The 15,635-nt window shown below is 64.7% G+C and overlaps 3 protein-coding genes across 3 annotated transcripts; all 3 read left to right on the plus strand.

Annotated features, from left to right (window-relative positions):
* The first annotated feature begins 964 nt into the window (after window positions 1–964).
* On the plus strand, window positions 965–4,709 carry TEDC2 (tubulin epsilon and delta complex 2). Its single transcript, XM_058680360.1, is given in 10 exon segments — window positions 965–1,040; window positions 1,134–1,232; window positions 1,375–1,445; window positions 1,545–1,932; window positions 2,214–2,267; window positions 2,761–3,046; window positions 3,048–3,102; window positions 3,197–3,298; window positions 3,972–4,162; window positions 4,447–4,709. Coding segments are annotated over 10 exon segments (1,431 nt in total). The 5' UTR covers window positions 965–1,014; the 3' UTR covers window positions 4,606–4,709.
* Window positions 4,710–5,554: 845 nt separating this feature from the next.
* LOC105941912 (transmembrane protein 100-like) lies at window positions 5,555–5,905 on the plus strand. Its single transcript, XM_012927439.2, has one exon. It carries the CDS (start codon window positions 5,555–5,557, stop codon window positions 5,903–5,905), a length of 351 nt encoding a protein of 116 aa, XP_012782893.2.
* A 2,552-nt stretch (window positions 5,906–8,457) lies between these two features.
* On the plus strand, window positions 8,458–11,004 carry NTN3 (netrin 3). Its single transcript, XM_004586679.3, has 6 exons — window positions 8,458–9,763; window positions 9,835–10,023; window positions 10,107–10,256; window positions 10,346–10,396; window positions 10,500–10,574; window positions 10,655–11,004. The coding sequence occupies exons 1-6, from the start codon at window positions 8,836–8,838 to the stop codon at window positions 11,002–11,004; spliced, it is 1,743 nt and encodes a 580-aa protein (XP_004586736.1). The 5' UTR covers window positions 8,458–8,835.
* Window positions 11,005–15,635: the final 4,631 nt, after the last annotated feature.

A 15,635-nucleotide genomic window follows, 5' to 3' on the forward strand; every position in this document is an offset into this window, starting at 1 on the left:
AGGCTCAACTGAGAAACAAAAACCCAGTCCCCATGCCATCTTCACACTCTGGGTTCAACAGGTTTTAGCAGGACATAGGACTGTAAAGGCAGCTGAGGTAGCAGAGAGGCCCGACTGCTGGTGGCTGTGGTCTTGCTGCCACCGAGGCAGGTCGGCTGCCCAGGGCTGGCCATGTGCCCAGGCAGCCTGTCCACTTCTCACCCTGCCTGGGCCATCCTGCAGCCTCTCCACTTAGAAGGAGCCACTGGGCCAGCAGCGCACCCTGAATGCTCTGAGCCAGAAGGCAGGGTTGACTCTGTGGTGCGCCCCCCTTGTCCACAGGGCCCTGGCCGCCCACCTTGATGGCCCCCTGGACGTGTGTGAAACTGCTTCCTGTCTGCACAAGGGTCAGGGATTCCTACCTCACAGGGTTGTTGTGAGGATTAAATGTGATGAGGATTGTCGCCAAGCTCTGTGTGTGTCCCTTGCGGCCACTCTAGGGGGCTCTTTGCCTGTGCCCAGGGGCTCTGGAGGCACCTGACTGATGTGGGGTCTCCGGCCTCTGCTGTGGCTGACTGAGGACACACCCCAAACTCATTTCACAGACAAGGGTCCCTGAAACACCTTCCTGACCATCCCCTTGGCAGGACGCCATACCCCCACTGCTTTCCTGGCTGCCTTGGGATTTGACTGAATTGTCCATCAGTGTCCAGTTCCCCTGGATCCTGCTGCTTTCTCTTCCAGTAATGTCCCTGCCCACCACTGTGTCCCAGTAGCCTCTGCAGCTGTGCTCAGCCATGGTCCACCCCCAGAGCAGGCCCCGTGCCGCTGCGAGCCCCTGCCCAGCATCCCTGTGCCCAGCTGGCCATGCCTGCTCCTGGGTCACCTCCCGCAGCTGCCCTTAGGGGGCAGGGCCGAGGGCGCGGCCTCGGATTGGGTGGCCCCACCGGGGGAGGGCGGGCCTCGGTGCCGGAAGGGGCGGTGCTTGTCGGCGGCGCCAAAGTACTGCAAACCCGCGGAGCGGCGCTTGCCTCCATGCTGCCGGCTGAGTGCTCCCGCCGGTGAGGCCCGCGCGCGGGGGACGAGGGGGACGCGGGAGACGGGAGGGCGCGGGCCGGCCGGCTGCTAAGCCGTCGCTGTCCCCCACCCCGCAGCCTGCTGGCCGAGCTGCAGGGCGCGCTGGACGCCTGCGCCGAGAGACAGCAGCAGCTGGAGCGGAACCTTGGCGTCTGCCGACGGCTCCTGCGGGCCTGGTACGCGGGGTCCCGGGACCCCTGGGAATTGGGCTCTGCAGACTCGCAGGCTGTGAGACTGGGGTGGGCTGCCCGAGCCAGCGCTCTAGGGCACCCAGGGCCCTGCCTCCTGGCCACGCTGGGCTTTCCCACATCTTTGCAGGGAACCAGCCAAGACCTTGGCTCCAGAGCCTACTCCCGGGTCAGAAACCAAAGAGGACGACCCGACTCTAGGTAACTCTCGGCCACCTATCTTCTCCGCATGCCACCCCCAGGCCTGGCTCCCCCAGGGGCCAGAGAAGGGGGACACTGCCTGGCGTGATTCTTTTCCAGTGTGCACCCCCATTCCCCAAGACCTGCAAGAGCTGGAACTTCTCACGCAGGCCCTGGAGAAGGCTGTGCGGGTGCGTGAAAGTGTCTCCAGGGCCGCAGCAAGAGATAAGAAGGCCGCTAGCTGGCAGCCTGGGTCCTCCGCTGCTGCCTCGCTCAGGACCACAGCCTCAGCGTCCAGCCAGGGGGGCCTGCATCCATCAGGACCAGGACCCACTAAGGGCATTCGCCAGGCCGCAGCGCCTGCCAAGGACCGCCCTGAGCTCAGGCCTTTGCCGGGCGGCAGGGACAGGGTCCTGCCTGCCAAGCCTGGACACAGCCTTGAAGACCAGCAGGCAGCCCCGTTCAGCGCTCCTCAGGCCTTAGCAGCCTTCACACTCGAGGAGCACGGGTAGGTCTCCCAGACCCTCACTGGACAAACTGCCATCTGTGTTTAGCTGCCCAGGCCCTGGCTGGCCCCAGCAGGCAGAGGATCAGGGTGCCAGGGAGAGCGGCACATGGAGCTGGAGGTGGGCCGTGAGACCCTCAGACACACCCAGCTGGCAGGAAAGAGCAGCTGCCTGCAGCCACCACACTGAGCAGACCAGGATCTGGGGGTGGGAGCAGTACCAGCGGCCGGCGCTGGGCTCTGTGGTCCCCCAGGGCCACCCTGAACCCCGGTTTTTGTGACAGGAGGTTGTTGCGGTTGCCTGTGGCCCTCAGGAAGGCAATTTCCCAGAACTTCCGGTGAGCCTGGGTCTTTCCTGAGCTGGGGTGGAGAGAAAGCCATAGGAGTGCCACCCGAGTGGAAGCAGGCAGGCCCCAGACGTTCCAGGAGGTTTCCTGCTGGTCTGCCTGCTAGGGGTGGGCAGGCTTGGCGGCCCCCAACTCGGCCACCCGCAGACTACCAGGCCCTCTCCGGAGGTGACGGTCACCTGAGTTGCATTGACGTCATGCGTGGTTTTTTGCACAAAGTCTCCCAAGGACAGACACGATTGTCAGTCATGAGTGGGTCTTCTTTCCTCCCACACATCCCCTTAGAGCTTCCCACAGCAGGTCGGTTCTGCCCTGGTCCTGGTCCAGTGTCCTCTTGCTGCCCCAAGACCTCGAGATGCCCCTCCTGCAGGCGAGCACTCAGCCTGACACCCCCTCCCCTGGCCCTGGCCGACTTCCAGGCAAGGTTTGGCCCAGTGGGCTAGAATAACCTGACCCTCTGTGGTTCCTGGTGTGTGTGTCCCAGCCTGTGGGCCCAGCTCAGCTCTGTGCAGACCAGTGACTCCTCGGATGGTGCTGCGGTGGCGGCCAAAGCCCACTTCCTGCAGAAGCTTCAGGTGGCTATATCCTTGCAGGCCCACGGGAGCCATGGCCGGCTTCTGGCTCTAAACCTTACAGGTCTGAAGGGTCACTCTCCGGCCTTGGGCATGGTAGGGGCAGAACCTGGCCACAGAGGTTTCCTTGACCTGTGTCCAATCTGGCTGGCCCAGCCCGGGGCTCAGTGGTGCCGAGGTGCAGCTGCAGATGCGCTGTCTGCGGAAGGCCTGTTCACTGATGAGACTGCACATGCGGGAGGCACTCGCCACAGGTCAGGGAGGGACTGGCGAGGGCTGGAGGAGGGCGCTTGCAGGGAGGGGTCGGGGCCTCCTGGGACCCACCTGCCCTTGCTGCCCTGCACGCAGCGCCCACCGACTGGATACAGGAGTACCACTGCCTGCTCACCCTGGAGGGGCTGCAGGCCATGGTGGGCCAGTGTCTGCGGAGGCTACAGGAGCTGCGGGCAGGTGAGGCCCTGCCCTGCCCCACCCCCTGGCTGAGGTCCACACCCTTGTCGGGGTGCGTTGGGCAGTGTTGCCCAAGCCCTATGGAAAGGCCAGCAGCCTGAAGACCAGAGGCAGGCAGGCTGTAATGGTGCCAGCTTCACAGTGCACTGGCTTCTCCAGTTGCCCCTTGGGGCCAGCCAGCTGCCCTCTAGCCCGCCCCATGTCTTGGGACAGACGTCATCTTTGTTGAGTGCGCTGGTCTGCCCACCCCTCGTGGCGTTACATCGTACATGAGTCATGTGCTGGCAGGTGACCTGCTCCGTGTTACCTGGATCGGCCGTCTGCAGACCAGCAGCTCCTACCCTTCATGATTTTTAGTCGCTTTGAGGTTTTGTTTTTTGAAGACTCATCTCTTTATTTACCTGGAAGGCAGAGTGACGGAGACTCCTAAAGAGCTCCCACTCATGGCTTCATTCTCCAAATGCCTGCCAGAGCCAGGACTGAACCAGGCCGGAGCCAGCAGCCAGGAGCCCCCGCCAGGTTTCCCACGTGAGTGACAAGGACCAGGACTTGCAGCTTAGAAAGCGAAGGACGAAGCCAGTTCCCAAACAAGTCCTAAAGGGAGATCCCACAGCAGACCCCTGTCAGCAGAGCCAGGGCTGGGCCTTGGGCAGGCTGCTTCCTCTGCCCTTAGCAGTGCTGGAACAACCCCCAGGGCCACACCCTGCAAGATGGCACCACCAGTCCTCTGTACCCCACGAAGATAGGGCAGGCCCTGCCGGGCGCCCCCAGCTTCTCCTCTACTCTGGCACCCAGGAACTGCAGACCCTGGCAGCCTGTAACCTACGGGTGGCCATGCTGGACCAGCAGATCCACTTACAAAAGGTACTCTCAGCGCTGCAGGTACCTGGGCAAGCAATAGCCAATGTGCTGGACTGCGGCTGTCCCCCTTCCATGGGACTGCAGTAGGGAGTGGGGAAATGGTAGTCCCAGCCTGGGTGTGGCATGGAAAGTCTGTCCCATCCCCCTGAGCCTGGGGCTGTGGGCAACCTAGACCTTAGGCGATGCTGGAGCATGGGCGCCCTGAACCCTGCCCCTCAGCCACCAGTCAGGAGCCCCAGGATCGCTCCTCAGAACAGGACCTCTGAAGTCTCACTGCCCCCACCCAGGTCCTGATGGCAGAACTGCTCCCGCTGGTGGGTTCCCAGGAACCCCCCAGGCCACCCAGCCTGGCCCTGTGCCGCGCCCTGCATAGCCTGCTCTGTGAGAGTGGCGCACACTTCCTCACCGTCCTGCGAGATGACCCCGTGGACGCCCCTGCTGACTAAGGCCTGGGCACAGAGGCAAGTTCCTTCCCAGCAGGGCACAGCCCGGGGCCAGCAGGAGCCTGCCAGGGTGTCTCCCACACATGAAGCCCCTCAGGGGTGACAGAGGGTCTCCTTCCAGTGGCCCAGTGGATAAAAGTCCTCGCCTTGAACACACTAGGATCCCATATGGTCGCCGGTTCTAATCCTGGCAACTCCGCTTCCCATCCAGCTCCCTGCTTGTGGCCTGGGAAGGCAGTCGAGGACGGCCCAAGGCCTTGGGACCCTGCACCTGTGTGGGAGACCTGGAGGAAGTTCCTGGCTTCGGATCGGCACAGCACCGGCCATTGTGGTCACTTGGGGAGTGAATCATTGGACGGAAGACCTTCCTCTCTGTCTCTCCTGCTCTCTGTATATCCGACTTTGTAATAAAAATAAATAAATCTTTAAAAAAAAAAAAAAGGCCCTCTGATAAGGGCTGCTGGGATCCAAACTAACAGAACCAAATTAGGACATAAGAATAAACTTTGTCACGAAAGTGATGTGGGTCCTGGGACAACATACCAGGGGACATGTTCCCAGCACAGCTACACCGTCCTGGTCCTGCCTTCACTGCAGTCAGAGCTCATGTCCAGCTTCCCCCGTGGAGAACTTCCTGCCATCCCGTTGTGATTCCACAGCACAGTCGGCTCAGGGTCCCTGCAGCTGGTCCACCTGCTTTTCTGCCTTCCATCCCTACTGGAAGCCAGCTCCCTGTCATGTTCAGGCAGACACAACAGCCTGCTGGGGCGGAGAGGGGGCTTCCAAATAGGTGCAAATTCACTCAGATGGCCATCCCCAAGGTCAGGAGGGGGGCAAGCCAACTCCCCTGCGTCACCACGTCCTGAGCCAATCGGCTGTGACTTCGCTGGTGTGGACGTGAGCAGGGGCTTGCAGTAGGCATCCACCCCCACCGGAACTCGGCGTCAGCGGCATGGGTACCCCCGGGTCGCAGGCCGAGGAGGCCACCTCGGACCCTGTGCCATCCCCGCCAGGACTCATACCCCCACAGCCACTGGGTACCCTGCGCGCACTGCTCCTGGCTACCGGCGGCGCAGGGAGCTCCTGGCCTTGCTGTGTCCTGCCGTTCGGCGCCCTGGCTACGCTGGCTGGAGCAGCTGCCACAGCCATCACCTTCTCGCTGCGCGGACCCCTCCTGGACTTGGCCCAGGGCGCATCGCTGGCTGCACTGGGCGGAGGCCTGGGGCTCCTGATCGCCGCCTGCCTGTGCTGGCGCGGACGGAGGGCGGCGGGTGGCGGCCGGCGGGAGCCGGAGATGCCCTGAGCCCGCGGGCACGAGGCCCCCTCCCAGCAACAGGGCATCATCCCTACTGCGACTTGGCGAACCTGGTGCACACCCGCCCTGGAAGCCTCCGCCCCAATCATTTCATTCCCCTGACCTTAACAGAGAGTATTAGCAGCCCTTGCCTCCCCCTCCCGTCACCACCTAGAGTTCTTCCAACAGCTCACTTTGGCGCGGGGAGCTGGTCCTGACGCAGAGCTGGGAGGGAGCCTGTGTGCCATCTGGGCCCCGCCTGGAGGACAGGGGCCTGGGGGAGGTGCAGCGATGGGACTTGGACTTGTGTGACCACCCCAGGGTTGAGGTGCAAACTTGCTATGTCCCCTGCCCTCCCCCTCCCCCAGCTGTCCACCTCCCACACTGATCTGGAAGCCCCTCAAAGCATAGCAGGCCCCAATAAACGCAGTATGTGAACAAGTGGTGGCTTGCCAACGTCTCCAGGTGACACTAGGTCCTGGGCTGGGAATTATTTATCAGCCCCTGCTTTTAAGGGGAAGACCTCTGGCTCCCCTATCCGTCTCCCTTGAAAGACCAGCAGATGTCTCTAGGTTCCCCCCACCGCGTGGATACAGGCGGTTGGGGGAGGGTGGGGAGGTGGAGCCTCTTTGTTTCCCAAGGTGCCACAACTGTGGGAGGGGCGAGAGGTCCCCAGTCGGGGACTGGGGGCAGGTGGCTGAGCTCCCTGGGGACAGGGAGCCTTGCCTGAGGGTGTGGAGAAGGATCTCCCCACCAACAGGGACCCGTGGCTAATGCGTGCAGTAGAGTGCTCTTGCCACAGACGCCTCCCTGGGGAGCAGTGCATGGAGACCCCTACCAGCTGACCCCAAGTAGGGCTGAGCCCCAGGTGCCTGCTTCGGCCCACCCCTCATGTTCTACAGACCCCAGCCCCAGCTCATGGGGAAGCTAAGCCACAGACAAAGCCCACTCCCAAGGACCAGGTGGAGGAAGCAGCCCTGACTCAGCCTGCAGGGCTGGCAGCCTGGACTTGGTCTCAGGCCTGGTAAACTCCCAGAGCTACAGCCAGGCTTCTCTCCAGGATCCTAGAATAACCTCTCTCAGCTGCCTCACTCCCCTCCCAGGACTCATCACATCCTGGCAAGGCAGTTTCTGAACTTGACCTCATCCCCAGCCCTGTGCCAGGTCCCTCATCCATTCAGGTCACCACGAAGCTGAGGGACTGGGCTCAGTGTTTGTGGTTGTCACTCTCCTCCACCAACTCGAGCCTGGCTGAAGGGGGGAGCCCCACACACGGCTGTTCCTGCTGGCCCAGTTGGCCCTCCCGTTTCCTCCTCTGTCTCCTGGCCTCTGCCTCTTCTCTTCCTACCGGTCCTTGCAGCATCCGTGGCCCCATCTGGGTTGGCAGCACTGCCTGCATTGACCTGCCCATGCGGCCTGAACCAGCTCTTGGCCTGGGGTCCAAAACAGAGCGTGCAGGCCTCTGGGCTGCCCTGACTCTTCTGCCCAGGGTCGCCACCCCGAGCCCTCTTCTGTCAGTGAGAGCCAGGAACTGGGTGTGGACATCCAGAGCTTTCTCTGGGCCCTCTTGGCCCAGCTGGACTTCTGTTTATGCTGTGCCATCCTCCCCTTTGCATTCCTGCCCCAGCTGCTGGGCCCAACAGGTTGATCCACAAGGACACGCCAAGACCTGGGCTCCGAGTCCACCAGGGATAGACGCCCAGAGACCTGATATATTCAGAGGTAAGAGGCTGACCTTGGGACCAAGCATCCCTAAACCAAATGTCAGTGAAGCCCTGGCTGCTCTACTTCTCAGCCAGCTCCCCAGAAAGCAGCGTTGGAAGACAGCTTGAGCTTCCCACCCACGTGGGAGACCGACGGAGTGCCAGTCTTCTGGCCCAGTCCTGCCTGTTGTCATGGAAGATGAACCAGCTTTCTCTGCCATCCAAATTAATTAAATAAATATTTTTCAAAAAGTTTGGCCTGACATCTCCCCGGGGAGAAGCCAGTGGGGAAGAAGACTCCACGGTGTCTGGCTCCCAGGTGGGGCCTCCCGTAACACCCCCAGGAGCCAGGACATTGCCTCAGCACACAGACCCCAGGCGGGATTCGGCTGGCCGGCTGCAGCTGGCTGCCCTGCAGACTCGTCGCTGGCAGGGGAAGAATCCAGGGTCCCAGCCTGCAGATCCCGGGCTGGCTGCCTGCTGAGTGTCCAGGAGACCACCGGATCCCGGCCCAGCACGTGGCAGAGCCCCAACAGTAGTGCAGGCCTGGCTCGGGCAACAGACCCGGCTGGGTGGTCCTCCACCAGCGGCAGGAGTTGAGCCGCCCCTCCCCAGACCCCTCCCGCCAACGCATTCCTCGCGCCCCGCGGCCCCTCCTTCGGCCCCGGGGCCTCCCAGCCCCCTCCCCCCGCAGGCCCCAGCCCGACTCTGACTCTGCTTCTGATTCCGGCTGTGCCGACGAGGCCCCCTCCCCTCTTCTCCCTCCTACCCGCCCGAGCAGCCCCGCCCCCGGCTGGGCCCAGGCTTGCTCCTGCTGCGCCCCCCACCCCCTCTTGGCACAGCTCGCGCGCCCTCGCTGCAGCCGGGAGGAGGCAGCGGCCCTGGGCGCCCCAGGCCCCGCCCGCCCACGGCCCTTCCCGGGAGGCCGGGAGACCCGCTTGGGCCGGCCCTCGGTGGGTGAGTGCGAGCGGACGGCGGCGGGTGGGGCCTCTGCAGGAGGAGGCGCGGGGAGCGGGTGCGACGCCTGTCACCGCTCCAGGCCCAGCGGGAGGACGCGCCAACGTCCCGCGGCTGCGCTCGGCCCGGGGCGCGCCCGCCGCCACTCCCTCCTTCGGGCTCGGGCTGGGGCCGCTCGGGGGGCTCTGCGCACTCGGCACGGCGAGGCCAGCACGCTGCGCTTTTTCCTCCCCGAGGGCGACGTCGTGGGAGCCTGGCTGACTCGCGGCGGCTCCGGCCATGCCCGGCTGGCCCTGGGGGCTGCTGCTCACGGTGGGCACTCTCTCCATCGCGCTGGGCTCGGGGCCTTTGGCGCCTGCCGACCCCTGCCATGACGAGGGGGGTGCGCCCCGAGGGTGTGTGCCGGGCCTGGTGAACGCAGCCCTGGGCCGCGAGGTGCTGGCGTCCAGCACGTGCGGGCAGCCGGCCACTCGGGCCTGCGACGCCTCCGACCCGCGGCGGGCGCACCCCGCGACGCTCCTGACCACGCCGGGGGCCCCCGCAGGCCCTACATGCTGGCGCTCGGACTCCTTGTCGCAGGCTCCCTTCAACGTGACCCTCACAGTGCCCCTGGGCAAGGCTTTTGAGCTGGTCTTCGTGAGCCTACGCTTCTGCTCTGCTCCACCTGCCTCTCTAGCCCTTCTCAAGTCGCAGGACCACGGCCGCAGCTGGGCGCCTCTGGGCTTCTTCTCTTCCCACTGCGGGCTGGACTATGGCCGGCCACCGGCCTCCGCCCAGAGTCGTGCTGGCCCCGGGCCCGAAGCCCTGTGCTTCCCTGCGCCCCAGGTGCAGCCCGACGGGGGTGGCCTCCTGGCCTTCAGTGTGCAAGATGGCAGCCCGCCAGGCCTGGAACTGGATAGCAGCCCAGTGCTCCAAGACTGGGTGACCGCCACCGACATCCGCCTCGTGTTCACAAGGCCTGCAGGGCTGGGAGCCACCTCGGAGCCAGAGACCACCGCCCCTTACTCCTACTCGGCCACTGAGCTGCAGGTGGGCGGGCGCTGCAAGTGCAATGGGCACGCCTCACGGTGCCTGCTGGACACCCAGGGCCAGCTGCTCTGCGACTGTCGGCATGGCACAGATGGGCCTGACTGTGGCCGCTGCAAGCCCTTCTACTACGACAGGCCGTGGCAGCGGGCTACGTCCTTGGAAGCCCACGCCTGCCTCGGTGAGGCCTTGGAGGGAGGCCTGGGGACGCCAGCCGGGGCCTGCTCGCCCCTGACCTATACCTTCCCGCAGCTTGCTCCTGCAACGGTCATGCCCGCCGCTGCCGCTTCAACATGGAGCTGTACCGACTCTCGGGCCGCCGCAGCGGGGGCGTCTGCCTCAACTGCCGGCACAACACTGCTGGCCGCCACTGCCATTACTGCCGCGAGGGCTTCTACCGCGACCCTGGCCGGGCCTTGAGTGACCGGCGGGCTTGCAGAGGTGAGCCTGCCCCCTTCCCCCTGCACCCCTGGTGGGCCAGGACCCCGGGGCTCCTCACAGGCCTTGCCCACCTCTGCTCTCAGCCTGTGACTGTCACCCTGTTGGTGCCGCTGGCAAGACCTGCAACCAGACCACGGGCCAGTGTCCCTGCAAGGACGGTGTCACTGGCCTCACCTGCAACCGCTGCGCCCCTGGCTTCCAGCAGAGCCGCTCCCCGGTGGCACCCTGTGTTAGTGAGTGACCCTGCCCCCACCCCAGGTGGCCCTTCGCGCCCTCTGCCCCTGCGCCCGCATCACAGGCCGCTTCGCCGCCTCCTCCACAGAGATTCCTGTCCCTGGACCTACCCAAGAAAGTATCCCTGTGGAGCCCCTGGGTAAGTGGACGCTGGGCAGGAGCCCAGTTTGCAGGGGGCGGGCCTGCGGGGTTCAGAAGGGAGTGGTGCTGACCGGTGCCAGCCTTGGCCCCCTCTCCCCCAGACTGCGACTCGCACTGCAGACCGGCGCGCGGCAGCTACCGCATCAGCCTGAGGAAGTTCTGCCGCAAGGACTATGGTAAGCCGCGCCCGGGCGCCGCGCCCACGCCCCCCACCCCGCAGCCGCCCCAACTGACTCGCCCTCTCGCCTTCCCGCAGCCGTGCAGGTGGCGGTGAGCGCGCGCGGGGAGGCGCGCGGCGCGTGGACGCGCTTCCCGGTGGCCGTGCTCGCCGTGTTCCGGAGCGGCGAGGAGCGCGCGCGGCGCGGGAGCAGCGCGCTGTGGGTGCCCGCCCAGGACGCGGCCTGCGGCTGCCCGCACCTGCTGCCCGGCCGCCGCTACCTGTTGCTGGGGAGCGGGCCTGGGGTCGCGGCGGGGAGCGTCGGAGGTCGGGGCCCCGGGCTCAGCGCCGCCCGCGGAAGCCTCGTGCTGCCCTGGAGGGACGCGTGGACGCGGCGCCTGCGGAGACTGCAGCGGCGAGAGCGGCGGGGGCGCTGCGGGACGGCCTGAGCCGGGGCGTCACAGCCGTCGCCCCTTTGGGTGCTTAGGGCTCCCAGGACAGGCGGTGGACGCGCGGGCACCCTCCCCGCACAGGGGGATGGGGACGCCGGGTCCTCCCGCATGCCCCCACCTCGTGCCTCTGCCCTCGCCAAGGGGCGCCGTGGAATCCCCCACAGCTGGGAGCCCCATGGGATGCCTGTGTCCTCCGACCCTCTAGCCCCGTCCCCCCAACCCCGTGGTGAGCGCGCCCACCGCTCCACTGCCCAGCGACTGCCCACCGCCCCCGGGGCCGCTGCCGCTGTCCAGCTGCGCGGGTCTCCCTCTGCCTGTGCCCCGGACCCTGGGTTTGGTTCGGTCTGATCCTTTGCCTCGGGGCTCCTCCGCGCCTCTCTCCGCCACGAGCCCCCTGTACCCCTTGTCCGTCAACTGCGACGGGCAGCCACCCAGCCCCGCCGGCCTGCCCGCTGCCCTGCGCACACCGCACCCCGCACCCCGCACCCGGCACCCCACCCGGGGCGGGCTCGTGCTCTGGCGGCCGGGCATCAGTACGCATGTCCAGGGCCGCGCCAGGCCGGAGCCGCGCGCGCTCGGCGAGGCGGGGCCGCGCGCGTGCGCAACAGGCCGGGGCCGCGCGCGCTCGGCGGGGCGGGGCTGCGCGCGCGTGCGCAGACAGGCCGGGCGCCGTGGTGAGACGAGCTGAGCAGGCGGCGCGGCTGGCGGAGGTGGGCGTGCGGCGCGGTGAGGCGGGCGCGGTGAGGCGGGCGCGGCGAGGCGGGCGCGGCGAGGCGGGCGCGGTGAGGCGGGCGCGCGGGAGGGCGCCGGCGGCTGTCATCCCTCCTTGCCGACAGGGACCCTGGCCCTGGCGCGAGGCGGAGGGCTGGGGGCTTGGCGCTGCCCGCCGCCCGGGTGCTGCAGCCCGGGTGCGGCCGCCTGGCGGGGCCCCTCGGGGCCAGCCCAGGGCCGAGCGGCGTCGTGGGAGCTGTGTGTGTGTGTCACTCTTTCCCAGGCGCTTTCCGCCCCTGCCGGGTGGGAAGTGCTGCAGCTGTCGGTGCAGGCCGCCGCCCCGCCCTGCCCGGTACTTGCCCCCAGCACAGCTGTCCCCTGACGCCTAGGGGTCTTCCACACCCCAACCCTGAAACTAGGCCGCGCCCAGGAAACGGAGGCTGCAGGGCTCCCAGCAGGTGCAGCTGGAGAATAGAGCCGGCATGGCGGGCATAGGGGCAGCCAGGCTGGTGCAGAAACGGGCCCCGGAGCTGCAGTGCTGTGGCCGTGGGCTGGTGGCTGTGGTGATGAAGAAGGAACTGCCATCCCGCCCACCCCACACGCCGTTTTCCTCGCCCACAGCTGGCAGGTGACTTCCTGACACTTGGCATAGTCTGTGTGATCATTTCCTCCTGTCGAGAGCAGGCAGGGGCCACAGTGTCCTGTCCCTCTCCTACCCCTAGCTGGGCACCTGCCTGCTCCATCCCTTCATTTTTAAAAAAGATTTGTTTTATTTTTATTACAAAGTCAGAGGGGAGGAGAGACAGAGAGGAAGATCTTCTGTCTGATGATTCACTCCCCAAGTGACTGCAACAGCTGGAGCTGAGCTGATCCAAAGCCATGATCCAGGAGCTCTTCCGGGTCTCCCACACAGGTGCAGGGTCCCAAAGCTTTGGGCCGTCCTTGACTGCTTTCCCAGGCCACAAGCAGGGAGCTGGATGGGAAGCGGGGCTGCGGGCATTAGAACTGACGCTCATATGGGATCCCGTTGCATGCAAGGTGAGGACTTTAGCTGCTAGGCTACCACACTGTGCTCTCCATCTCTTCATTTTAATGGGAAGATATCAACCCAGACAAGAAAAGGCCGAGAAGTTTCCCCAGAATGGTGCCAGGGGTGTGAGGGTCCTGCTGTTTTGAGGTCTGAGGCCTGGTCCCTCCCTAGGCTCCCGTACACCCAGATAAAGCTCTCACGGTACTGGTACTGAATCCCTGTGCCCCCTTTGCCCGGCTGGGGCTGCGGGACCTAGACGTTCTTTGTGAATGGTGTGAGCTGGCTAGGGGTGACCTTCTCACCCCCTGGCAGGTGGGCCCAGCGCACCTGGCCCAGCACGCTTGCCAGGAATGCCTGGCAGTCGGAATGACCTTGGAAACACCGTGTGTGGACTGAGACAAGCTCAGAAGACACACTCAAGTGTTTGCCTGGAGTTTCTGGTTTACAGTGCATAAAGACAACAAGGCAGGTTGTGAAAAAGCACTTAACATTTACTCTGTTGAGCATACCTTCTCTGTTGTGAAACCTTGGTGGAGTCAGAACAGCCCGTGTTCCAGCCAGAGGCCGGGCCGGCCAGTGGGACCTTCGTAGCGCAGAGCCCTGGCCTGGTGAGAACCAGTGGGGCTTGATTGGGGGGGGTCTCTGGCGTTCCCACATACCGAGCTATATGTTTGTATGTCTTTTGGTTTTGTTTTGGGGGTCATGTGTTGTGTGGACACCCCGATGAGTGAGAGTTGGTCTCTGCCCTGGAGTTTATGGTATAGTGGAGACAGAATGAGCATGTGAGTCTGGACAGAGCAGGCGCCAGCCCAGGGTAGAGTGACGAGGACATGGCTCCCCCGCCCGCACACTGGCCTTGTGGGGAGGGCAGGGGAGAGCTTGCAGAGTGGGAGTGAGGAGGCCACGCTGGCAGCCCGTGGTTGACTTTTCTTCTGGTAGTGGTGGCAAAGCCCTCCTGTCCCTGTGGCTTGGTTTTGTGAGTGAGGGCCAGACTGAGACCAGGGGCAGCCAGGGCTGCTGCTCGCAGGGTGCCAATACAGGAGTGGCCACGGTGCGGGAGGGGTCAGTGTCCTGGCTACATGTGCACGCCGTGGGCCGTGTTCTGGGCTGGGCCGTTGAAGCCAGGCAGTGGGATGGTCTTTCCTGGAGAGCACGTGCATTAGGACAAAGGCAGGACCCCATAGACCCCTGACTTATGTCCTTAAAACAAGGGAACTGAGGTGACCGGCCAGGTGGCAGCCCACCGCCTTAGAGGTGGAGAGGAACTGCCGTTTTCATGTCTATGGCAGACCCAGTTCTCTGCTTGGAATGCAGAGGGTCAGACACAGCACAGGTGTCCTCTGGGGGCTTTCCTCCCACGGGCAGGCCCTGGGTTGATCTCCCAGGGTATTCTCAGAGTTCTGGGAAATGCTGGCCGCCTTCTCCACCCCTGCCTTGGACGGGCAGTGTCAGCGTCCACACTGAAGGATTGCACAGCCCCAGAGTGTGGCAGGGCCCCCTCCCCAGTCCCTCCAAGGGCCCGAGGGGCCACAGGGTGGGGAGAGCCCCCCACATCTCCCCAGCTGGGCCCCTCGGGGCTGGCCGAGCCTCTGGATGGGTCTGTGAGCTGTCCTTCTGTGTGTTTCCTGGAGCACACATGGCTGCCAACCTCCCAGACAGCTGCAGGCTGCGCATGGGCGGCGAGGACCTCTCCCTTTGTCTCACCCCAGGGTGCTGTTTTCTTTCACAGGAGGCACACAGCCTGAGCCGTGGGTGTATCTGAATATCTGTTTTAATTGGCACCACCCGTTCTCCCCCAGGTCACCTGCTGTCAGGTGATTCTGTCGCCAACAGAGGCCCTTGACTAAGTGTAGCTCCACCTGCGTCCCTTCAGCCTTGAACCCCACGCCCTGTTCCACCTTGGTCCTAGAAGAACTGAGGGCTGAGGATGGTCCCTGCTTGACAGGGCCTTGGACCCCAGACCTCCGTCTCTGGTGCCTGTGGCTCCTTGAAGCTGGTAAGGCTGGACCTAAAGCTGCCTTCGCCCTGAAGAGTGCTCTCAGCCTGTGCTCGCTGGCAGCTCTGGCTTTCCCGTGGCCTGTCCCTGCCCGCTGATGAAACTGCAGCCACTTCAGGTTCCCTCTCAGGCAGTCAGTGGCTCTGGGGCACCTGTCCTGAGCAGAGGAACCCCATGCTTTTCAGTGGTGGCACCTGTGCCTACTTTGGCATGGTTGTACTCCTGGCATGAGACAGGGGTGCCCACCGATCTGTGTACTCTCCACATTGGATGCCTGGTGTGTGGGGTGCATGGCTGGGATGCCTCCTGAAATGAGCAAGCATGCATGACTCTGTGCCCAGAGCTCCCTGTGGGTGTGAAGGGCCTCCTGGGCACCCCGCCACAGTGCTTGCCAATGTGAGCTGGGCACCCCTGCCCGGGTTCCCATTCTGTCTTGGGGTGCATGGAGGTGGGGATGTTTCCAGGACTACTGCTGAGAGGACCTCTGGAGCTCAAAGAGGAAGCTCCTGAGCTGAACAAGGCCTGTTCCAGTGTAGCCCTGCCTGTGTGGACCAGCCTGGGGCAGAGGTGCCGTGCTCAGAATCCTGCCTTAGCCTGGATGTGCACGCGAACTTGCACACGGTGGCAGGCAGGCCAGCCAGCTGGCCTCTGGAGCTGCGACAGGCGCACTGACACGTGTCTGCCTTTGTCTGCACCCACTATCAGCTTCCCTGGCAGCTGGCTCCGCGTGTCCCTGTGGAATGTGGGCCGACACTGACATTTGGAAAATCCCTCTGGTCGGCTTCCAGGCTGAGGTGGTGCACTCCTCACCTCGCCTCCTGATGTGCCTGGGCAGGCTGGCCATGCCCCTGATCCTGGCAAGCCTTCAGAATTAAAGCATCACCCTGTCCC

Source organism: Ochotona princeps, chromosome 24 (assembly GCF_030435755.1).
Source record: "Ochotona princeps isolate mOchPri1 chromosome 24, mOchPri1.hap1, whole genome shotgun sequence".
NCBI lineage: Eukaryota > Metazoa > Chordata > Mammalia > Lagomorpha > Ochotonidae > Ochotona > Ochotona princeps.

Bases quoted from the DNA above. Each gene is read 5' to 3' on its own strand.
- LOC105941912 (XM_012927439.2), top strand. From the start codon at position 5,555: ATGGGTACCCCCGGGTCGCAGGCCGAGGAGGCCACCTCGGACCCTGTG.
- NTN3 (XM_004586679.3), top strand. From the start codon at position 8,836: ATGCCCGGCTGGCCCTGGGGGCTGCTGCTCACGGTGGGCACTCTCTCC. The intron at 10,024-10,106 runs GTGAGCCTGCCC...CTCTGCTCTCAG, and splicing joins TGACCGGCGGGCTTGCAGAG to CCTGTGACTGTCACCCTGTT. The intron at 10,575-10,654 runs GTAAGCCGCGCC...GCCTTCCCGCAG, and splicing joins GTTCTGCCGCAAGGACTATG to CCGTGCAGGTGGCGGTGAGC.